Raw genomic sequence first — 24,696 nt, forward strand, 5'->3', positions numbered from 1 at the left:
CCCGGGGGGGGGGCGCTATTCGGTCGTTCCCGGCTTTCACGACTCAGCACCCTACCAAGCCAGGACAATTTCGGGGTTTTTCCGCACAGAAATGAGAGAGAGAGAATTTTTCAGGCCAGGGAGTTTTGAAAACTCACGTGACCCTCGGCCCAAAGCTCTCCTCTCCGCGTAGGTGGAGAGGCGCCCCGCCCTGCCTGAGGGAGGGCGACAATCTAGGCTCATCTGGGGAGTTTCTGGGGCCTCAAGCTCTCCTCAGACCGAGAGTCCCTGAGGTGGGCGGTGGGAGGGGCCGCCCCAGTAGACCTGGGTCTCAAGTCCCGGCGCCTTCAGGGACGCGCGGCTCCCGGATGACTGAGGAGAAAGCCGGGCTCTTCTGGCCAATAAGGAGAGAGGCCAGCCTCCGCGGGCTGAGCAGCCAATAATGTCGCGCGTCAAGAGGGTCGGCGCCTAAGAGGTGAGCCAATCGTGCCTTGCTCTTGACACGTGGGTCCCACGGGCCCCTTACCCAGCGCAGGGCCTTCCTCTAGTACCTGCTTCGGGGAGGGGTCCGAGAGTCAGACCCTCAAGGCTGGTCTTCAGTGCTCCTGGGCCCCCTTCCCACCTACCCCCGAGCCCCGCGATCTCTCCCTGGGCTGGCAGTCTTCCACGTGCGCTAAGCCTCCTAAGCAAGGCTGCAGACAGCGGCCTTGGAGGGAAGCTACCACACCGAGTACCCGCAGGCCCCACTACGGCCTCTTGAGAATTCTCGGGAGAATCCCTCCCCTCCCCCGAGCGAGCGCAGGGTCCCGCCTAGGGCGTTTCGGGGAAGGGTTCTATTGCAATGAAGCCCGGGCCCCCAGCCTTCCCGGAGACCGGGCCGTAGCACATTTTCTCCCATAGTTTCGAATCGGATTTTTCTCCCTTCCCCTCCCCCTTGATGAGACGCACATCCTGATGCGCACATAGTCTCCCCTCCCGAATGTGGGATCCCTCTAGATAAAGGTCTCTTTGCTTTTCTTGTATCCCCAGCTTCCAGCTCAGGGTCTGCCACATTTTGGGTGCTTACTAAATGCATATTATTTGACTGGAATGCCAGGGACAAATCCTTCAATGAACCAGTTGCTGCTGGGACTTTGTGCCTGAGAAGTGTGGCCATTTAGAAACTTTTTATCCTGATTATTAACAGAGGGGCACAGCTTAGACTGAGTGGTCTGGGAGGAGCAGCATCAGCCCAAGCAGATCCTAACCTGCCGGGCTCCTAAGCTCCTAGACTGTGATAACTCTAAGGGATCGATGTTCCTCCTATAAAACAGGTCTTGTGCCCACCAGAGTCTTGTTATACTTACACAGATGGTGCGCTCCTAGGTAGGCCCATGGCATTGGTGGGTGGGATAGCTGGCAGAGAGGGAAGGACCGAACTGAGAAAAGCCACCGGGTTTTGAATCCGACTGGTAGGAGAGACCGCGGTAGTTGGGGACACACATCGGGGCTGAAATTGGTTCCCACTAGAGACAGAGAATGTGAGTGGAGGCTGTGACGATTCTGCTAGACTGGTAAAAGGCAGTTCGTTTTGACTGGAAAAGGTCCCGAGAGATCTCGTTTGCACTGAGGAATGAGAGCCCAAAAGGTTTTCCTTACTTGTTGTCCTCTGCATTGCCTGAGGTGTATTGCTGAAGGTGGACACTGGAGAACTAGAAGGGGATGTAGTGGCCAAGACTGTGTTCTGAGATGGGAGAAACTGTTTAGGTCGAGTGTAAGTGAATGTCTGTGACCGAGGGACCTTCATCTGTTTGCATGTGGTTGCCACTGGCTGGGGAGCAATAGAGTTGGTCATGCTTATGTTCAGAGGATGCTCTTTTGGAGACGTGGAAGATGGAAACTGTAAATGCTGTTGTTCCAATAAAACTTGGTTGTGAAGCTGTTGCAATTGACTGGAATCGCTGGTTACAAAACAAAAGATGGAGAAGAGAGAAAAAAAGGTCACCATGTGCTCCAGAAAACTTGTTTATAGGTTATTTATAATGTCTGTGATCAGGGTGGCAAGACCAGCAGTATGGCTCAGCTCAGACTGTTTGACCTCTACACAACCTTGCTTAATTGGGTTTTTCCCCCTACAAAATGGAAAAAAAGGAGACTAGTTTTTCTATAGCTGCCGTTTTCATTACACCCTCCTAGTGGTATCCTTCCAAAGATGGATCCATGACCTCAGAAGAAACTGATCCGGCCTGTAGTTTCCCCTATGTCTGAATATAGGCAGACTCATCAAAGACCATTACCGAGAATGCAAGCTGTGCTTAAACCTCAAGGCAGTTTACAACTCAGTGACAGATGCATGAGTCATCCTTAGGAGAACACACGCAGCAGGCTCCTTTCTGGAGACATCCCAGAAACAGGTGGTGCGCCAGCAGGGTACCATGACACACATGGGAGGTCCCCAAACCTTCCCAAGAACCAAAGCTGAATCCTCTTTTGTCTTCCTCTGGTTTTGCTCTTCTCCTTTTCTCTCCTTTCCTCTCCTCTCCTCCCCCTCTTCATTCCCTCCCTTCATCTTTGTCGTTCTGCATGTGTTCTTTGCCTCTTCAGTGTGGTGAAGGGGAGGCTCAACTCCTTCAGCCATGACTGCATTGCTTCCTTTGCTTAAATATGCTCATAGTAATTATGTGGATAAAGCCAGTACAATTCTCCTGGCACAAATGACTAGGGGTTCCCTTTCTGCCTGTGATGCTATGCATTGCCTTCACTATTGTGCTAAATATTACTGGAAAAAGCCAGTACTATACCATAGGAGCTGTTATCTTGAAAATCAATTTAACATTACCCAAAGTCTTTGTTCTCCACTAAATTTAGACTGAAAACATGTTTTTAATTAAAAACTTTTGGATCTTTCCTGCTTTAAGAACTATTAATTTCGAAACTGCCTATAAATTACTCTTTGGTATAATTTGCTGAGAATAGGTATCCCTGTCAGAATAGATGACTTCATTATTTTTCAGATTTTGACATAGTGAATAAGCCCACATGTGAACTTTTTTGTGCAAAATCAGCCATAGGCAAAATTGAGTATTAGGTGGTTCCAGTTGAGCCAAATAGTGGGGACTCCTCCATTCACTTTAGGCACCCCGTCCTCTCTTAGCTGCTCCCTGCCCCCTTCCTTTTTCTTCTTCACAAATTTTTTGAAAAGGGATGAAATTTATTCATCCTCAAGGACAAATGATTGATAATAGCATAAAAGGTTACATCCCCTTACAGGGATCAAAGACTTTTAAACTAACAGAATGATGGAAGTCTAGGAATCATCCATTGAGAATGGGAAGTATTTGGCAAGTGGCAGAGAACTTTCCTGATAACCTTTGAAATGATTCCACATAGGCAGGCAACTGTTTATGCTACTATGTAGACTGACCCTGTTTCTATTTGTTTATCCTTACCTCAGTTCAAAAGTTCTAGATGGCACTGCTTGATAAACCCTGGATAAACCCTAGTTTTTTGTTTTGTTTTTTTAAAGGGTGGGAGAAGAGATAGGCTGTAACATTGTATGAGATTTGTTTAGATGATTTTAGTTTTACTGCCAAGGTTTGGCCTTCACCTGTTTTTCATGAATATAGTTTTGGGCACTAGAATTTGGTTTATTTCATTAAAACTCTAAACTAGCTCTTTAAATATATGGCAGAATCTTCTTTTGCTTTTAAAAACTTAGATCCCAAATTCAATTTGAAATCATGTCAAACCAAAATTTTGAATTTAATTTGGGTAAAACAGTTTTTAGTTTTATTCTTTTAGTCTTTTTTATAATTCTAGGAAATAGAATTTACTCTGAATATTTACAACTATTTTACATTTGAAGAAGAGGAAAGGCAAACTGTTGCATATAAGCAAACTGAAACAACACTAAAGTTGAATCACAGTTTTTCTGAGAAGAATTACTGTTAACTGTTAACCTAAACTAACCTTTAGTTCAAATTTAAGAGGAGCTGGCTGCTATTTCTGGAGCAGCCTATTTTAAGGGTGACTATATTAATGATACAAAACCATGTCTAGTGCTGACATGAATGCAGGATAACCTCTTCAAAATGAGCCATAGTCAATCAAGTGTGATCTGTTTTAACCACATGATGCAGGGCAGCTTCTGGGGGCCATTGTGAGCATAGTAGGCATTTAATAAAACCTTGATTGATTTCTAGGAGATACTTTATAAAGATCATGAAAGTCTATTTCTTCCATAAACTCCATCCTGGAATAATAAGTTAGTTCATAAGCCCAGGTCTGAAAAAATAATTTTGGGCAAGGTGTGGACAAAAATTTAAGTTAAGATGGCTCTCAGGGGAGGAAGGGGGGAAGGCACGCCTCAGAGCCAATATGGCATCAACCCTCCCAAGTTCTATCCTAAACCCTTTTGAATATCTTTAAATAGCATCATAAAACAGTTCTTGGAGCAGTAGAACCCACAAAAGGATGGGGTGAAATAATTTTCTAACAAAAGACAACTTTGAAGGTCTACAGGAAAGATCTGTTGTACCTGGTTGAGAGTGAAACACAGTCCAGTATAGGTCTTGCCAACACAGTCTCAGTCCTAGCAAACCAGGAGCAGACCCCAGGAGCAAGTCCTAGGAGCTGTGTAGCAGCAGTGATTTTCACTGCTTTCTGCCCACAGATAAGGAGGTTGAACAATTTTTGGTCAGAAGGAGATTACAAGGGTCTCTTTACTATCATTGAAGCAGGACTCTGTTGCTTTGCCCATACTTATACCTGGATCACAATCCTGGGTGGCAGACCCCAGGGTGAGGAGAAGCACTAATACGCCAGAGCTTGCAGTTGCAGGGGAAGCAGGAACTCTCATCACAGTTCTAGGATGGAAAATAATGCTTGTGGTCTTTCACAGTCCAGAGCACAAGCCAGGAGAGTAGTAAACACCTCTCCTTGGATTATACCACCTTGAAAGTATTAAAAATTTATAGATACCTAGAAATATCTCTGAAAATAGTTATGCAAAATCCTTGAAGCTTGGGACAATGCACCTTCAACCTAGAAACACAGTCCTATTTTTAATAGAGTTTTAAAAATCAAGAAATAGGCTGGGAAAATGAGCAAACAACAGGAAAAAAAATCAAACTATAGAAAGTTACTATGGTTACAAGAAAAGTTAACAAGGAAGATCAAAATATACACATAGAAGAAGAAAACAAAGTTAAAATTCTTGTATCCAAAGCCTCCAAGAAAAATATGAATTGGTCTCAGATCATAAAAAAATTCAAATTTAGTGGATTGGAAGATGAGGCACAAAAATTCATTGAAAAAAAATTCCTTAAAAAATAGAATTGGAAAAAAAAAAGTAGAATTGGCCAAGTGGAAAAAGAGGTACAAAATCTCACCTAGGAAAATAATTACTTAACAATTAGAATTGAATGAGTGGAAGCTAATGACTTTATGAGAAATCAAGAAACAATAAACAAAATTGAAAGAATGAAAAGACAATGGAAATATCTCATTGAAAAAAACTGAGCTGGAAAATTGATCCAGGAGAATGGTTTTCAGATGAAATATCAAAGCTATCTTTAGCTATATTTTTTTAAAAAAAATGCTTAACTAGTGGCTGAAAAATACAAATTAAATTCTGAGGTACTACTTCATATCTATTAAATGGGCTAATAGGACAGAAAAGGAAGATGACAGACATTGGTAGGAATGTAGAGGGGTGGAAATGAAACATTAATGCATTGTTGATGGAGTTGTGAACTGAATCAACAATTTTATAGAGAAATTTGGAACCATGCCCCAAAGGGTATATAACCATGAATAACCTTTGACCTAGCACTTTGGACCAGTGCTATGTCTCTATCCAAAAAGAATGTATGTGTACAAAAAAATTTTATAGCAGCTCTTTTCTGAGGGCAAAGAATTGGAAAAGTGTTGAACACGTGATTACGATGGAATACTTTTGTGCTATAAGAAATGATGAGCGAGATGTACAAAGTAATAGCAATATTGTAAAATGATCAGCTTATGAATGACTTAGCTATTCTCAGTGATACAATGATCTAATGCAACCTTGAAGGACTTATGATAAGTGTCTTCCATCCCCAAAGAGAACTGATAGTATCTGAATATAGATTAAAGCATACTTTTAAAAAACTTTATTTTTCTTGAGAATAATAAGAATATTAAAAATAATATAAATAATAAAATTAATAATAATAACAATAAAATAATACAAATAAAATAAAAATAATAAGAAATAAGAAAAAAATTCTTATTTTTTTAAAATTTCTGTTTTTCCCCTTCAGGACATGACTTATATGGAAGTGATTTGCATGACTACTGATGCATATAACCTGTATCAAATTGCTTGTCTTTTCAATTGAATGGGAGAAAGAGAGGGAATTTGAAACTCATAGTTTTAAAGATGAATGTTTAAAATTGTTTTTACATGTAACTGGAGGGGAAAAAAAGCAAAACCAGCAATACCACTGGAAAAAAAATACCATTGTATTTGCATATGGAAAATGCATTGCTATTATTACTATCGTTTATTCTCCCCTTCCCACCCTGATTAGAGGAGTAGCTGAACCCAGATTTCATAAATATCCTAATCAGAGTAGTGAGGTAGTTCAGTGGAAGGAGTCCTGGGCCTGGAGGCAGGAAGACCTGATATCAAGTCCAGCCTTAGACATTCATTAGCTGGATGACCCTGGATCAATCATTTAACTTCAGTTTGCCTCAATTCCTCATTCATAAAATGGGGTTAATAATGGCATCTACCTCTAAAGATTGTTATGAAGATCAAATAAGATAATATTTGTAAAGCACTTAGCAATATGTCTGGCCCATAATAGGTGTTATGTAAATACTTATAACATTCCCTCTTCTTCCCAGGTAGCCACTATTTGTATGGTATGTTTTGAGAGGTGCTTGAAAAACTTTTCTTGTTCCCTAGTATCTCTTTGCTTAAACTTTTTCTATTACTAAGTACTTTTGGTTATAGCATGGAAGGTGCTTTTAAAATTCAGATATTTGGGAAGTATACACACACATCTATCAGTTATTTGTTATAATGCTATGGATACAATCAGTTTTTCAATTTAGGCAGTCAGTCCCCTTGGGGGAAAATTTTGGAGGGTATACTGGGCAGCTAAATTTTGTAGGATAAAATGAGTAACATCTTACACATAGGACACTTCTAGATAGGGTGCTACAAAAAGGAACATAGGAAGTCTGGGTGCTAAAAGGAAGGAGAATGTAAAAAAGGGAAATAGAGGCTGCCAGCCTCCAAAAGAAAGAAAACCTGCTGCTTCTGTGACTTTGTCTAGGGCCAGTATTAATGTCAAATCTATAAAATCTAGAACTTTGATGATAAAAAGAGGTGGTAGCACTCTTCTAACATTCCCATCCCATATCTTCTATCCCAGTGATAACTAGGAATAGATAATAACAAAGTCAGAAATACAAACCATCCCCACAAACAATTCCTTTCTGCCCACTTTTGACATCCTTTCTTGTCATACATTCCTATGAAATATCTTAGCTCTAACATCCTGGCTTGCTTTTAAAACATAACTCTAATCCTTTAATTCTGTGACATATACTTAATATTACCATAGCATATCCATTGAGAAAAAGGAAACATTAAGAAAAAGCTAGGCTACTACTCTATAACAAGAAGAGAAGAGACAAAAAGCCTTTTGCTTTTAATGACCTTTTTTGGGTCATTAAGCACTTAGGATACATTTTGCATGAGATGATGGAAATTTCTGTCTTAGGGGCCATCAGCAGTAAAGGTAATTTTTTCATTGTACAGCGATGACCTCAGAATTTGGCCCTGACATTTGTTGGAGGCAAAGGAATGGACAGATAACCTGTGTAGCTGTTTGTCATCCCTAGAATTTTAAGAAAGCATGAGAGAGGAAATATCTTGCTATTTTGCTCGTTACTCACAGTTTTGGTTTAGCTAGTACAGGAGGAGGCTCTTTAACAGGCGAGGAAGGTTCAGGTGTCCTTGTTATCTGCCCATTGAACCGATCCTGTAAAAGATCAGCTTGGATCTGGTCAGCAATCGTGGCTCCATCTTCAGTAGATGCTTCACTTGCTTTATCATCTTCAGGTAAATTGAAGTGCACTCGAAGACCAATCCGAGAGCTGGATCTGGGCTCATTGTGATTCACCAGAACTCCTTCAAGTTTGGGTCTGGGGGGTTGTTCCATGGAACGGGGTTCAGGGTTAGGTGGGGATGATTGGTTTTCAACAATAGTTGAGTTGCCCATGGAATTGGCTGGGTGGGGAGTCACATTATTGCTATGGTCCTCAGTACCTGAAAGAACAAATATGGGGAGGAATCAGTAAAGTTTTTTTCTTTTTGAAGAACAAAAAATATGGGAGTTGGGTTTAAGGATTTGTGGATCTGAGCAGGGGAGTTAGTCAGGCATGATAACACATTCATGCTTTTGTAGATGAGTGACAACAGACTGAAGAATAATAGAAGTTTACATCTATATAGTACTTTAAAAAAATGCTTGAAGCAAATTTCTTTTTGATCTTCACCATAATCCTTTGATTATTGATAGTATCCTAGCATCCCCATTTTATACATGAGAATCTACATGTTAGAGAATTGGAATGACTTGCCCAATAGCAACTAGTAAAGTGGTAAAGCTGAATTGAACTTGGGTCCTTTTGCTTTAGACATAAACTTCTTATCAACTATTTAGACATGCAAATGAAGAACACTTGTCAGAAAAGAAGAATATAGGAAACCCTAGGGCTTTAAAGGATTAGAAATTTAATCTAAGCACACAGTGTAATGATGCTGTGGCAACAACAAAAAAATAGTGATATTTGGAGAAGTATTTTAGGAATCGCTTACGTAAGACCAGAGAGATGATGGTCTCCTTTTGTGCGTAATAGAGGAGAGCACAACTGGTACATTTGGAATGGGATTCTATCCTCAGTAAGTAAGTAGGGGAAAGGATATCAATAACTGGAATGTGTCCAAAGAATGTCTTCCCCAATGATTCAATGACTTATGAAAGATACCACGGACAGCTGCATGTGAAAGGCTAAAATTAATCTCAGCATTGATACTTCATGTCACTGCTTAACCTGCTCTGACATTTTAAAGTGAAAAGACCATTAGGATCAGTCCATACCTCGCACAGTCAGCTGTGCGATGCTTGACACTGTGCCGTACTTGTTGCTTGCTGTACAAGTGAAATTTCCAGAATCTTCCGAGAACACTTCTGCAATGACCAGGGTACAAATCTCCTCTAGAAACCAGAAAAAGAGAGTGTTTCATGATAAGGGACAGTGTTAGAAGTATTCACATTTTTGGGATACCAAAAATGATTGGTCTGATACTAAGCCTATATAACACCAAGTCAACTTACTGATTCAGTCCATTCAGCCATCCAATCCAATGAGAACCAAATCTGTCAAAACAGCAGCTGGACCAAACTGACCAGTTGGCTGCACACTTTAATTAATTCAGTCCAAAAATACTATCAAATACAGCTAAAAAATGGCAAAGATTTCCCATTTGCTATTCCTACAATTATATGAGATTAGTCGGAATTAAGAATAATACAACTGACCAATTTAATGACCAACAAATAAGATCTCACAGACACACTAAAGCTGAAAATGTGAATGTGCTTGCATGAGAAAAAATGTGATAATTGGATTCCCTTAAAAGAAGCAAGTAGAATAGTTTCTAATCTGAGCCATCTCATCTGTACCAACTCTTCTGGCAATTTCCCCCCAAAGGACACAAATCTAAAGTGGGAAAATAAATAGACATTTGTTAGCCTTTAGAATTTGATTTTCTGCCTATTAAAAATACTTTGAATGTTTTAGATGAAAAGAATAATGAAGTGATTCCTTCACTGAAATGCTAAGATAATTCTTTATGTGTGCTGAATTATAAGCACTCTCTTTGATAAAGAGGGTGAAAATGACTATACTTTATATATATATATTATATATATGCATATATTTATATATTTTATTTATTATTTATATGAATTTATATATATATGTACATATATAAAGTCTACATATTAGACTTTATATGATCAACTCCTAGATTTAGAGCTAGAAGACACCTTTGAATCCAGTTCAAACCCTTCATTTTGAAGACAGGGAACTATATGGACAAAATTATTGCCCTGGTTACATAGATAGCACATTGCAAAGCCAAATGGATATCCTCTTGTTTCCAGTTCTTTCCACCACACCACACTACCTCAGCACCAACTTCTATGGCCATGTTAACATAGGCTATAGACATTTTTTGAGATTTAATGGCAAGGAGGCTTGTGGTGGTAAAAGTCTTACTTCTCTGATATCATCACCCAGATGACCTGACCATAAAAAACAGCTGTATCTAAAACCTAAAATAACTCAGTGGCAATTTGACCCTTCAATAATTAGTAATAACCACATCATAACCACATTATATGAACAACCATGCTATGAACCATCCATTCTAAGGCAACACGATGAGGAAGTAAAGTTTGATTTTGGCAGGTCTAATTTCTCCTTTCCATTCTTCTACCTTCTCCATATTGTCTCCTCTTCTGTTGTTGTTTTTCAGTCATATGTGATTCTCAGTGACTACATTTGGGGTTTTCTTGACAAAGATACTGGAGTGGTTTGCATTTCCTTGTCTGGCTCATTTTACAGAAGATGAAATTGAAACAAATAGGGTTGAATAACTTGCCCAGAATTCTATGACTAGCTCCTGTCTGAAGCTTTATTTGAACTCAGGTCTTCCTGACTCTAGGCTCAGCACTCTATCCATTACACCATCTAGCTGCCCTTTGGTACACCTCACATTTTATTTGAAAAGAATCTCTAACTGTAAAATTTCTGTAATCAGGCAGATGATGTGGGAAACTAAAAGGGCTCCTGAAATCACTTAGTGTAAACAATGTCTTCCTGATAAGACCAGTCCTTTATATAAAAATGCCACAAAGTGGGGAGCCCCCCCCCAAGTAACAATCTTGAACTCAGGGACTACATCTAATGATAGCTATTAGCAATAGCTGGATAAGCTGCACCTAGATTCAAAAAGAAATAGTTGTGTAGCAGGAAAGTGACACTATGGATAACTGAAATAATAGTAATAGCTAGCATTTACATAGTATTTTAAGATTTTAAAATACATATATTGTATCATTTGATCTTCCCAATAACACTAAGAGGTAAGTACTATCACTATCTTTATTTTATAGAGGAGAGGAAACTGAGACTGAAAGAGATTAGTTTCAAATGACCTCTTACCTGGTTCAGCCATAGAACGTGGTTCTAAAAAAGAAAAGAATTTTAAAAAAATTAGACTGAGAAAATTCACTTGTACATATTATATTTTTTTGTAAGACTTCCTAGGGAACTCTATATGCATTTATTTTTAGAATTGATTTAGTAAGCTCTGTAAATCAATGCTAAGTATAATAAAATAAATGCTGATTTTGACAGCTAGAGTAAAGAAGTATTTCAGAATGATTGTAATAAGAGCAGGTAAATAAATTATATACCTTGGAGCATACCTGAGTATTCCACCAAGAATAAATCTCATCTTATAAGCTGAATAAGACCCTTAAATTGGGTCTTGCTGTGTCTTGTGATTACCTTATTAATGCACCTAAAATTATTCTTAATATAGAAATATAGTGATGATGATGATGATGGAAAAGGAGAGGAAAAAGAAGAAAAAGGAGGATGAAAGAAGAAGAGAAGGAAGAAGAAAAGAAAAAGGAGGGGAAAGAGAAAAAGAAGGAAGAGGAAGAGAAAATGAAGATGACAATGAAGATGATGAAGATGATGATTACCTCAGAAAAGCAATTAATGGCAATTAAATTGTAAAGATTTTGTAATGCTGTTCTTTTTTGACATGCAAAACATTTTCATTTCAACATTTTTATATGCTCCAAGTTGGGGTGAATTAAAGAGTCTAAAATCCAACAAATGAAATACACTAAATAAAATCAACTTACTTTTCTGTAAAATTCGAAAATCTGGAGAATCTTCTATCAATGTCCCTTCTCTGTACCATTCAACTTTGGGAGATGGTGCTCCTTTAACTCTGCATTCAAAAACAACTAGTTGACCCTCAGAGGCTGATAAATCTTGCAGCATCTACAGTGGGAAATATATTGTAAAAGCAAAAAATTGATGGATTTTCTGCAATCTGGTGTCAACTTCTAGAAGATACTATTTCCCCCAATGCTTGATCCTTTTTAAAGTCTTCACGTATGTGAAAACTTTCAGGCTTAATCCTGAAAGGTCTCTTGAGAGTGTTTTTAAGAGTCATTTGGGTTACTGTATTTTCTTTTCCTTAGCTGATATATGCTTTTTTAAAAAGTATGATATCCTATATTATGTAGAACACTTTGAAATTTCATAGCAACTCTCTTCTCCAGGGCACATATGGGATTTGACTTCTCAGAACTGCAAAAGACCATAATAAGTATCAACAAGCATAGAGAATGTAATGTCAAAGTATTCTGGTTTCCAATCAGAGCATAGTTTTATGGATGAAACAAATGATAGATTCTTTTAGGCTTTTTCATTGGTATTTTTTCTCATCTGTCTAGTGCAGATCACATAATTTGACCTATATTGCTGATAGATTTGCTCTAATATTTGAATCATACACACATACACACACACACATACATATATATATACATGTACATATAAATATATATTATATATATATAACTTTGTTGTAACATATATTGTAACATAATTGTTACTATAATATTGTATGGTTCTAGAAAATGATTTTGGTTTCATCAGCTTTAAAATGAAGATAGTAGGAAAGGTTATTATGAGACACAATTTTATTAAACCCATTTTAAAGCAATGAGCATACATAAGATGCTATTGTATAAATGGAAGCATTGTAAGGACTTTGTGGGGATATATCTAAATGTGCTAGTAAATATTTCTGATAATAAAATGAGAGTGATTAAAGTTTCAAAATATTGCCAGACCACTCCACACTAAAGTATAAGATAGATTAAGACATAGATTTTTGTTTGCATAACTATTCTTATATTTGAAATTATTTGTGCACATGTAATTATATTTATACTTGGTTATACTTGACTGTTGCTGAAAAAATGTTCCTTATCATGGGCATAATTTTTTTTTACTTTGATGTGATATTATGAATGTGTGTACTTTCTTCCTGGCTGTAACCCATCCATGCCTTCTCATTCTATACAACTTGCCTATATTTAAGCATCGGCCTTCTATGGGGAATGGCCCAATGTACTGGGCTAAATTCTACATCTATTGATGATGCTCTCCATCATTTATCCCTCTCTTACACATCTGTTCACTCCCTTTTCTTGTCATGTATTCCTGTGATAATATCTTGATGTTATTTCTTTTGCACAATTGTCTTTTTTCTTTAAATTAAGAAAAATATTCAGTTCCAAATTCTCTTCTTTTCTCTTTCCCTTCTTCATCCATTGAGAAGGCAAGAAAATGTTTGTCATTATGCATTTTCATATTTCAGTGGGAAAAGGCAAGAAAAAAATAAAGAAAATAGACAAAAAGTGCTTCAATCTTCAGAATTTAACCGGCAGTTCTCTGTCTGGAAGTGGATAGCATTTTTCATCCTAAATCCTTGGAATTATTGATCATTGTTGATTATAATATTACTGCCACCATGTATAATTTTTTCTGGTTCTTTTCTCTTTACTTTGAATTAATTTATACAAATCTTTCCAGATTTTTTCTGAAACTATTCCCTTCTTATAGGACAATAGTATTCCATCACAATCATATACCACAAACTTCTTCAGCTATTCCTCAGTTGATGGGTATCCTTTCAGTTACCAATTATTAGTCATCACAAAAAAAATGAGCTACTTACAAGTATTCTTGAATATATTGGATCATTTCTTTTGATATCTTTGGAATACAGACTTAGTAATAATATTATGGAGTCAAAGGATATGCACAATTTTTATAGCCTTTTGGGTATAGTGTATTATTCTCCAGAATGGTTGGACCTGTTCATAATTTCACCAACAGTGCTTTAGTGTCCCTATTTTTCCACACCATCTCCAGAATTTGTCATTTTCCTTTCCTGTCAGTATCTCAGAATTGTTTTAATTTGCATTTCTCTAATTATTATTATCTAGGTCATTTTAAAAAAATGATTATTGATAGCTTTGATTTCTGCTGAAAATTGCCTATTGATATCCTATGACCATTTGACAAGAGGGAAATAGCTCTTATTTTTATAAATTTGGCTCAGTTCTCTATACATTTGAGAGATGAGACCTTTATCATACAAACTTGATGTAAACATTTTTCCCAGTTTCCTGATTTTCTTCTCATTTTGGCTGATTTGGATTTGTTTGCATAAGACATATTTAATATAATCAGAATTATTCATTTTGCAATCTGGGATGCTTTCTCTCTCATTGGGACATGAACTCTGTACAATTCTTCTATAACAAAATGTTGTAGCCTCTTCCTTCCCACCATTTGTCTATCTATTGCCATTGAGATTATTTGTACCTCCATGGAGCTGGTGAGTTCAGTTCTGTGCCCAGTTCATTGCCCTTGTACAGTATAGATACAAAATATTTACTCATTTATTTATTTATTTATTTAGCTATTTGAGTTGTCTGTTCAATTATGCATCTTAACAATAGACATTCTTTATCCACTTGTTTGTTTCCTAGGAGAAAAGGATGAACTTTTTGGGGGTGATTATGTATCTTATTTAGCAGATTTTGCAGCATTTGGGGGATTGATGTTACCTGCACAATATCACCTGTAAACAAAAGCATCTGGAGGAGCTCATCTTCTCTAGGGAGTTTCTCTTCCATTTGGACTCTGCTAACTAGCTTCAGAGACAGTGCCAAATATCTGGAGTCAGCACACCTTTCCCTGTTATGTGCTTTAAGGGTCATAAAAGAAAATAATCTCTGTTGTTGCAACTCTGAAGAGACATATTCTAAGATGATAAATTTAGAGTCAGAAGGGAGCTTCGAGGCAATTCTAGTCAATCCTTTCTTTTTTTACAGACGAGGAAAACGAGCCCTCCAGTGGTGATGTGACTTGCCCAGAGTCACATAGGTAGATAAGTACAAAATCAAGATTCAAACCCTACTCTTCTGACTCTAAAGTCAGAGCTCTGTTCACTGGACAACACTGTCAATACAAGGAAGCATATTATTGAAGAAGAGGAAGGTAATATTTTGCTCTACCAAATCAAAAATTCTTTATAGTCAGTGACAGTGGGATCATGCATTCTCTGCACCTTTCAGGCAGTATCAGTCCCCTAACCCAGTCTCCTCTGGGTGTACTTGGGCTAATCTAGTTTTCTCTCCAATGTTGCTTCCTTTCATCCATGAAAGTTCTACATCAGGGACTATGATAGTGGAGTCTAAATGTGACAGTCTTACTGTTATTGATTGAAGTAATTTTGACAGATTTTTTTTCCAATTCTTTCAGAGGGTCGTTATCCTCTTTACAATTTTATATTTATATGCTCCAGTGATAATCTGGTTTAATTGGTATAATCTGAGTCTTTTACTCAATTTTTCTATAACCTTGCTTTCTTTCTACTTCTTGCTGTTTTATGGGTTTATTTTGCTCATACTTGTCCATCATACTTCTTAGAATTTTACAAAATGAGTAAATTCCAGATCAAGGTTGTTCTTGGTTGCCAAATCTTTTTTTTTTTTTTTGATAAGAAAAAAGCTTAGCTAAGGAAGTTTCTAACATTTTGATTTCTTGGTGACAATTGAGTTTAACAGTTAAATTTACTTAGAAAATGGTAATAATCTGATGTCTATAAAACTTCAACTTCACTTTTTTCAGTGATGTTCTTGTGCTTACATTTAGTACATATCTCCCAGGCTTGTTCATGCGAAAAATATATTTGATACATGTTAGTAAGCTTCATTGACTTCTTTTGTTTCTTAGGATCAAAATATCATCAATTTAGAGGGGAAAGGATCTTGCTATTATGTGATACAACCCCTCAATTTTCATATGGGGATATGAAGATATTTACCAAATGTCACTCAGGTACTACATGGTCAGATCAGGGTCTAAATCTAGCTGCCCTGCTTTCATAACCAGTGTTCATTTCACTGTGATCTCTAGCCTGGACCATATTTTCCAACATATTTCAGTTTCCCCTCACCTGCCCCCATTTCCATCTTTGCACTGAAATCATCAATTAGTAAAATATGTTGATTAAATTTGGAGGGTCTTATTGAGCTCTTTATAGATTTTTACTGCCTCTTCATGTAATCTCTTTGAGCTTCAGTTTTCTCATCTATGAAATGGGGTAGGGGATGAGAATGAAGAAAGGAAAGGGCAGAAATTACTAGGCAATCTCTTTTTTTTTTCTTTTTGCTGAGGCAATTGAGGTTAAGTGACTTGCCCAGCTTGTCACACAGCAGTATTCAATGTCTGAGGTCAGATTTGAATTCAAACTCATTTGAACTGACTTCAGGGCTAGTGCTCTATCCATTGGGCAATCTCTTTTGCAAAGGATCAGATGAAAGTTGGTTTATGGGAGAGCAAAGTCAGTGCCTTTTCATACTCTACTAATGTTCTAGATTCAGCCACAGTCCTTCTATATAACTTAAAATATTTTGTTAGTGCCTCTGTCATTTTTGTGACATCTCTGCAAAGAAGGCAAGGGGCATGATAATTATACAAAGCTAGGAATCCATTAGTTCCAGTTCTACAACAAATTGCTGCATATGCTGGCTTAGAAAATAATCTGGAAAAAAAGAAGGGTCCAAGTTTTGTCCATGTAGTTGTTGGAATTCTGATTCCGACCCCCAGTCTGGTTGTTCTGAATTTTCATGTCTCTGCTGTTATATAACAGACCTGCTCTTCTACCTCTCCCTTCCCCCACCTGTTCTCCCACTGCCCTCTTCAAATTACTGCTGAAGCTGCTGGAGCCAGGGCTTCCGAAGCCTTGGAGGAGGAACCCGAGCAGCAGCTGCTATGGGCGTGGGAGTGGGAAGGGGGTCAGCAGCCTCGCACACTCATCAAACCCCTTTTTCCCTATAAAAATACTTCACACTGTACTATTTGGACTGGTAGGGAACCAGTCTATTAGTGAGGTCTTTTCCTAATCTAAAGTCACATAAAAAGTCTTATAAAAGTTGGTTCTTATTGAACTAAGATGAAGTAATAACAACATGGTCCAGTCACAAACCCTACCATCCACTTTTGGGAGAGCACTGGGTAACTCACTATTTCCTTCATTTTTTCCTGACTCGAAATGATGACAATATGAGTGCCCATTAGCCCCAAATAAAGCTATAATATGGCTGTGCTCCATAAACCATCATACATGCTATAAAAATACAAATGGTGATTTCTTAGTATCAATGGAAAAGACCCCTTTATTATAGGGCACAACAAGTAGTGAGGGATGAGGAAACAGAACAGGAATAGCCTAAATGAAAGAGCACAAAAGGGTCCATTAGCATGGCTCACAGACACATGAGCACTGTCATCAGTGACTGACTCAGAGAAATGTGTGGCTAATGACATTGGCAGTGAGTGACCTCAGCGGCGCCCTGCCTGACGGAGACGGACGCAAGTGTGCTGCTGCTGCTGAGTCCCTGGGGCACGGGGCCAGCACTTACTAGCACCCTGAGCACGAGGCATGTGTGCTCCATTTATGGAGCTGAAAGCTTGTGGCAGAGGAAGAGAGTCCACACGCTTTGGCTCTGCCAAGAACTACTTTTAAAATCAGAGTTCTGAAAAGCCTTGCTTCTGATTCTTCCTTGAGAAGCATCACCTAAAATTTGAAGCCCGGATACAAGGTCTTGATCCCTCAAGTCGGAAAGCAAGTTCCAAAAGATAAGGGACCCTAGCAAGATGTTCTGTGAATGGTTGTTCAGTATTTTAAGGTACTGGGATTGCACCTGCACAGGTGTATCTCCCACTGATCCAGATCACCACCTGTCCACACGGTAGATGATGCCATCAGTGAGGATGGCTCATTTTTGTACAATTCTTTTAAGTCTGTGGTGATTTCCTCACCATCTTGTCAAGGATTAGGATTTGTTGTTTACAGGGAAAGGACCTGACAAAAGCAAAGTTGCTAAGTTTCTGAGGCAGAATTCAATCTTAGGTCTCTTGACTCTAAACCTGCACTCTCATCACTGTACCCGGTGCTCTTTTCTAGGCAGCCTGATGAGTCTCAGTGGTAGAAAAAGAGTCATCAGCTGGTGGGCCTCAGCTATGGAGAGAAGTGCATTGTGTGATAAACTTGGACTTTTACTTGTGCTTTTCTAGGCATGACTTTGAGACCCAAGTTCCAAACTAGAAACATTAAGGGTGAAAACCAAAATACACATTGAGCAGAATAATAAGATCCAAAGGTACCTGCTCTCAGCAGGGATGGTTATTCATTTAAAATTGAAATTGGGCAACAGAACCTGGAGATCATTATATACTTCAACAACAATGATCAATTCTGATGGACGTGACTCTCTTCAACAATGAGATGAACCAAATCAGTTCCATTTGTTCAATAATGAAGACAACCAGCAAAAGAACTCTGGGAAATGAGTGTGAACCACAACATAGTATTTCCAATCCCTCTGTTTTTGTCCGCTTACATTTTTGATTTCCTTTTCAAATTAATTTTACCTTATTTCTAAGTCTGATTTTCTTGTGCAGCAAAATAATTGTATGGATATGTATACATATATTGTATTTAACATATACCTTAACATATTTTTAAAAAGAAATTGAAACTGGGGCCAATAAAGGGGTGTTTAAAACTGCTGGAATAATTTAAAAGCAAAAAAAAACATATGGTGAGTATGTGAGAACTTGCTTGTTGACATGAGAGCTCTTATTAGAAAATTGTGATTGTTACTATTACTACAAAGTTTTTCCTGATGAATTCATATTGTGAGATGACATTAAAAACAACAACTTCTATTTGAGTTGGTACGCTCATTGTGGCTTCTTCATGTTAGAGGCAGATATTAGAGGCAATTACCTTTGTGAACACAGGAGCTGCAATTATAGGTTTTCCATCCAGTCCTTGTAAATAGTTTGTGGGGCTCTGACACTGAAAATTAAAAGAAAAAAGAATGTGACAAAGACCTAGCCACTGAGATGATGCAGTCCTTCCACATATATCCACTTAATGCTGAGAACTGCTTCTCCCAAGAGGAATGTAAGGGGTAACCCTAAAGTTGAATAGCATAGAAGTCAATCCCTTTTTCGAAAGCTGCACAATTATTAACAGATGGTAATATGAGTATTCATGCATGAAAAATCACAGATTTTTAAGTGATCAAGTGAAAAACTCTTTGTTTTCTTTATAAATGTGATGAGAAATTTTATTAATTTAATATCTATTGATTAATTTTGATAATTCATTATTTTATTGTCATCTATAATTTCCCTATGGACTAGAATAAAAATTTTATTCCTTAGGACTAATAATGACTAGAAAATTCCACAATCACAGCTGAAAATATAATAACACTAGAGTAAATAGAACCTGCCAGAAGAAATTAGTGTTCTGTGAACACTACACACACAGCTGTATTTTCTTAGGAGGAATTTTAGGCTCTAGTAAGTAGAAAATTAAGACTCATGGGATGATGCCCTCCTCCAGGAATAGGGTGACATCATCATATACGTACTTTCTCCCTTTTAAATTGTAGCATAAGAGACAATATTGAGAATTGATTCATTTACCTGTTGATCTGGGGAAGATACTCCTAAGGTAGGAAGAACTGCTGGAAGTCCCTTTTTCCACATTATAGACATACATACACACATGCACACATACACACAAAGGTAGGTTGCTCTGGGTGTGAAAATAAACTACCCAAGTTAGATGTGGAGGTATAAGAGAGGGAGGCAGGATCGTTCCCTAACAGAAATACATGGAATCGTCAGATTGGGAGGCTTCAGGGCTCTTGTATTACGCTTACATTCTCATACCTGATGAATGGTAGATACATTATGCTGGGTCACACTAGGCTGTGCGTCCGCTCCTTCCTGTGGGTTGACTGCAGAATTAATAGGAGGTGATGACACCTCATTTGGCTTCTGGACCCTGTAAGATATTTAAAACAGTGTAGGTTATAAAAATCTTATCATATTTGCCACCACTCAATGTAGATAAGGAGGTCACCCTAGGCTACATTTGAACATAATGAAATAATTATTTGATGTTTTAAAATTATATATTATAGGTTTTTTTGCATTTGTTGCAAATAAATACAATTTATTTATTGCAAATACTACAGAAAGTCACGGGTCTCCTTGAGGAGACCCTACTCAGCAGTTAGATGCAATTCCTTTAATATCACTTGTACACTACAACATCTAGAGCACCTCAGCTTTTATACAAAATCCCTCTTTCCGTCACGTCCTTTAGGAAAGAGGCAAATACTTTTGGCAAGTATACTTATTTTATGCCTCTTTTGATATAGAAGATCCTTGAAAAAAGTTTACCTCTGAGATTGTACTTTTCAAGGAAACCAGTATTACCTTGTCTCCTTTCTTTCTTCCTTCTAACTTCCCTATTTCTGTCAAGCTCACCATTACCCTTCAGTCACTTTGGACTCAGACTTTTTTTCTTTTCCTTTCTCTACGCCCTACTCCCTAGTCCCCACCATCCATTCAGTTCTCAAATCTTGGTCTTTTTCCTTTGACAGCATCTCTTGCATCTGTCCCTTTCTTTTTTATATATGCAATCATCATCCTACTTTAGACTTTTAGCACCTCTCTTCTGGACCATGGCAATGATGCCTTAATTGGTATCTTTGCTTCTAGTAGCTCCTCTCACCAATCTATTTTCCACAGAACTCCCAAGCTAATCCTGACCTTGAATCATACCATTTCCCTTATCAAAATTTTCAATGGTTTCTCTATTGCCCATAGGCTAAAATATAAACTTTTCAGTTTGGTATTTAAGACCCTCTAGAAACTGGCTCTAGTCTTTCTTTCCAGCCTTATTTCATATCACTTTGTAATATATTCTGATCAAACTAGATAACCAGCTGTTCCTGAACTCAATATTCTGTCTTTTATTTCTGTGCCTTATATAAACTGTTCCCTGTGCCTAAAGAGCAGTTCCTCCTTATGTCTGAATATTAGAATCCCTAGCTTCCTTCAAAGCATCTCTTTCTCCTTAAAGACTTTCCTAATTTCCCCACTTGCTAATGCAATCTTAGTCTCGATTTTTCTTATATTTATTTGTATAGATGTTGACTCCTTGAATTTTTCACCAATAGAATCCAAGTTTCTTCATAGCAGGGATTGTTTAATTTTTAGCTTTGTATCCCTAGCACCAAACATAGAATCTTATACATAGTAGGAGCTTATTGATTTGAATTGACTGATCTCTGTCATGTTTTTAAAAGGAGTTTACAATCTAAGCCAACAATATCCTAGCTTTTATATCTCTTTGCTTGTCAAGGGGATCAAGAATTTACTAACTAGGGCAGGTTTTGAATTCTTTTGGCCTCTTTGTTATGGCCATTGTTTCATATTGGGTAGAAATCGGTTGGGAATGACAATTGAGAATCAGTCTTTTCCTTTATACATTTCTCTTATGTACTAATAGATAGAATATAGCAAGTTGATGCTAGGTGAAATGAGCAGAACCAGGAGATCATTATATACCTCAACAATGATACTGTTTGAGGATGTATTCTGATGGAAGTGGATCTCTTCGATAAAGAGAGCTAATTCAGTTTCAATTGATCAAGGATAGACAGAAGCAGCTACACTCAAAGAAAGAACACTGGGAAATGAATGTAAACTGCTTGCATTTCTGTTTTTCTTCTCGGGTTATTTATACCTTCTGAATCCAATTCTCCCTGTGCAACAAGAGAACTGTTCGGTTCTGCAAGCATATATTGTATCTAGGATATACTGTAACCTATTTAACATATAAAGGACTGCTTGCTATCTGGGAGAGGGGGTAGAGGTAGGGAGGGGAAAAATCGGAACAGAAGTGAATGCAAGGGATAATGCTGTAAAAAATTACCTTGGCATGGGTTCTGTCAATAAAAAGTTAAAAAAAAAAGAATATAGCAAGTTGAATCTGCAAGCATACAGTATGTTGTCATCTCAGTGTTTTCTTTTAATTTATTTTTGGTTTTGGCTTTTATAGCTTAACTATAAACAGATAACTGATTTAGAAATGACTTTCACATACTTAACCACTCATTTCCTGTCCAATAAGATATAGCTAATTTCATTTTTTTTTGGCTGATGTTTAGCTAATCACAAGCAGTTCAAGGTAAACTGAAATTATGTTTCCCAGATCTGCAGTAAAACAAACTGGCAATTATTTGTTTCTATGAAAGGAAGCTTTGGGTTACCTTTCTTTTGATTTCTAGTTTCATTGTAGTTAAGATAGACTGAATCTGTGCTTTCAATGCTATTGAAAATGTCCTAATTTAGGATATTTCCTCTATCATTGCAGGCTGACACTTTCTAGATGACTTAGGAGAATCAGTTGCCTGGAAGACTGAGAAGCTCAGTGATTTGCTCATAGTTCCATAGTCAGTATATGTCAGAGGTTGCACCTAGATATTCCTTATTTCAGGGCCAGCTTTCTATATACTATACTACAATTGGTTCAGTTTGCCCAGTAACAGATCAACTCATTGGTCATTAGATTAGAATCTTATATTTAAAGCACAAAAACATTATTATGATATTGTTTTATTTTTTAGTATTCTGTACTCTCTCTTTTAGGACAGCCAGGTGACATAGTGAATAGACTGCCAGGAAGTTAGGAAGACCTGAGTTCAAATCTACCTTCAGATACTTCCTAGTTATGTGACACTGGCCTACTAATTTATCTCTGTTTACTACAGTTTCCTCATCCTGTAAAATGAGGTGGAGAAGGAAATGGCAAAAAGCTGCTAAGAAAACCCCAAATGGGGTCACAAAGAGTTGGACATGATTAAATAATAAACCCCTTCTTTTGCCATTCTATCACGATCATTGCAAAAACAGCTTAAATCAAATTGAAGATGACATTTTGTATTTTCCTTTGGTTCTTGAGTTGTCAAATACATTAAAAATGTGTCATTTAATGGTGAGCTTCTCCACACTAAGTTAACCTTGTCTTTAGTCTGTTGCTACAATTATCTCAGATATGTGGTTTGTTAGAATCTTTTGTTTAAAATTTTCTTTTTGTATGCATGTGAACTTAACAATCATAAACAAAGACAAACATATCAACACATAAAGAAAAGGAAGAAACTATAATGTTTGTTTTCTTGTGTAATTTGTTTGTTTTTTTTAAGAATCCACACACCAACATACACCAATAAAACCATATTCTTCCTGGCATAAACTTTCAAAATTTGTATTCCACTGGCATAAACTTTGGGAACTTGTGTCAAAATGCGGCATCAGAGCAAGACTTCTATTGAGGTGATAATACAAATGCTAAAGCCTTAGTACTTGTGCATTGCTTTTTAATTTAAAATTTCCATTCTCTCTCATTTCTATGAGATAGGCAGAGTGAGTGATATTATTCCTATTTTGTAGATTAGAAAATTGAAGTTTAGATAAGTTAACTTTCTTTCCCTAGTTAATAATGTCAATAGTTAAAAATGAGTAATTAGTAATGAAGTCAGTCTAAAAACTCAGGTCTTTTGGATTTTGGCCTAATATTCTTAGGTCAAGTCCTAGACCACATTGCTTCAAATGAATGTAAGTCCCATAGTGAATGGAACAATTATAACAGATAAAAGCTCAGAAAAAACAAAAGCAAAATCATCACTGAATTGCTTTGCTTTGCAATTCAAGAAAATGCTGTAACAGGCAGCATGGATAGGGGAACCAGTTTTGGATTCAGCCACCTGGATATATTCTAGCTCCTTGGCTAGATCTTGGCAAGTCATTTAATCTTGTCATGATCTGGTCCAAAAATTTGGATTGGTAGAGAGAGTTCCATTCTTGGGATTCCCTATACCAATGAGGTCCCAGATTCAGGTTTTTGATGGTTATAATAGCTAGATCTTGGATTAATATTATTTTGTTTTAGTTCTTGGGCATTTTTTTTCTAGGCTGTACAACAACACTTTTACCAAGTAAAAAAGTTTTCCTTATCCATTTCCAAGCTGGAAATGAACTTATTCTTCAATAACCCTTTCATTTTTTTCAGATGGGAAAAACTGAAGCCAAGAGAAATTCAGCATCTTGTCTAAGATCACACACCATAATTCAAGATTTTCTAGATGATTCAAAGTCATTCTTGGTTCTTGATCTTGTTACTATTGTTGAATCAGAAAAGATCAAGCAGTTGCAGTATAAAGATCATTTGTTCTCCCTTGCATATTTTATATTTATGTTTCTATTTGTCTTATAGAGGAAATATTAATATTAGTCTGATAACTAAGCCAAAGGAATAAAAGAACAACACAGCTAATTGTTTATTCATCTGATACAGTCTAACCCTCTCTTTTAAGATCAGACAGCTCTGAACCTACATTAATCCATCTTTAAAATTACAGATTTAAATTTCATTTGAGTAAAATAAAACAAAAACAAAACTAAGAAGGAGCCAATTGATAGTTTTTTAAAAGTTTGCATGAAAACTAAGAAATGAGCATGTAGTCAGCAAAATGAAAAGTTTCAAAAATCAATTTAATTAGCATTACCGATTCATATCTTCCTTACTAATGTCCCCGTCAGAGTCAGATGATGAAGCACCTGGGAAAGAAA

The 24,696-nt window shown here is 37.2% G+C and overlaps 1 protein-coding gene across 2 annotated transcripts in view; it reads right to left on the bottom strand.

Annotated features, from left to right (window-relative positions):
- The window catches only part of MYPN (myopalladin), a 110,654-nt gene that overhangs the window by 38,505 nt on the left and 47,453 nt on the right, over positions 1–24,696 (bottom strand). For both annotated transcript variants that reach the window (XM_051982579.1, XM_051982578.1), the window contains exons 4-11: positions 24,633–24,684; positions 19,942–20,056; positions 18,983–19,054; positions 11,961–12,102; positions 11,248–11,271; positions 9,117–9,233; positions 7,909–8,281; positions 1,326–1,919 (exon numbers count right to left, since the gene is read on the bottom strand). In XM_051982579.1, coding sequence (XP_051838539.1) covers positions 1,326–1,919; positions 7,909–8,281; positions 9,117–9,233; positions 11,248–11,271; positions 11,961–12,102; positions 18,983–19,054; positions 19,942–20,056; positions 24,633–24,684 — 1,489 coding nt within the window. The remainder of the gene's footprint in view (positions 1–1,325; positions 1,920–7,908; positions 8,282–9,116; positions 9,234–11,247; positions 11,272–11,960; positions 12,103–18,982; positions 19,055–19,941; positions 20,057–24,632; positions 24,685–24,696) is intronic.

Source organism: Antechinus flavipes, chromosome 2, assembly GCF_016432865.1.
Source record: "Antechinus flavipes isolate AdamAnt ecotype Samford, QLD, Australia chromosome 2, AdamAnt_v2, whole genome shotgun sequence".
NCBI lineage: Eukaryota > Metazoa > Chordata > Mammalia > Dasyuromorphia > Dasyuridae > Antechinus > Antechinus flavipes.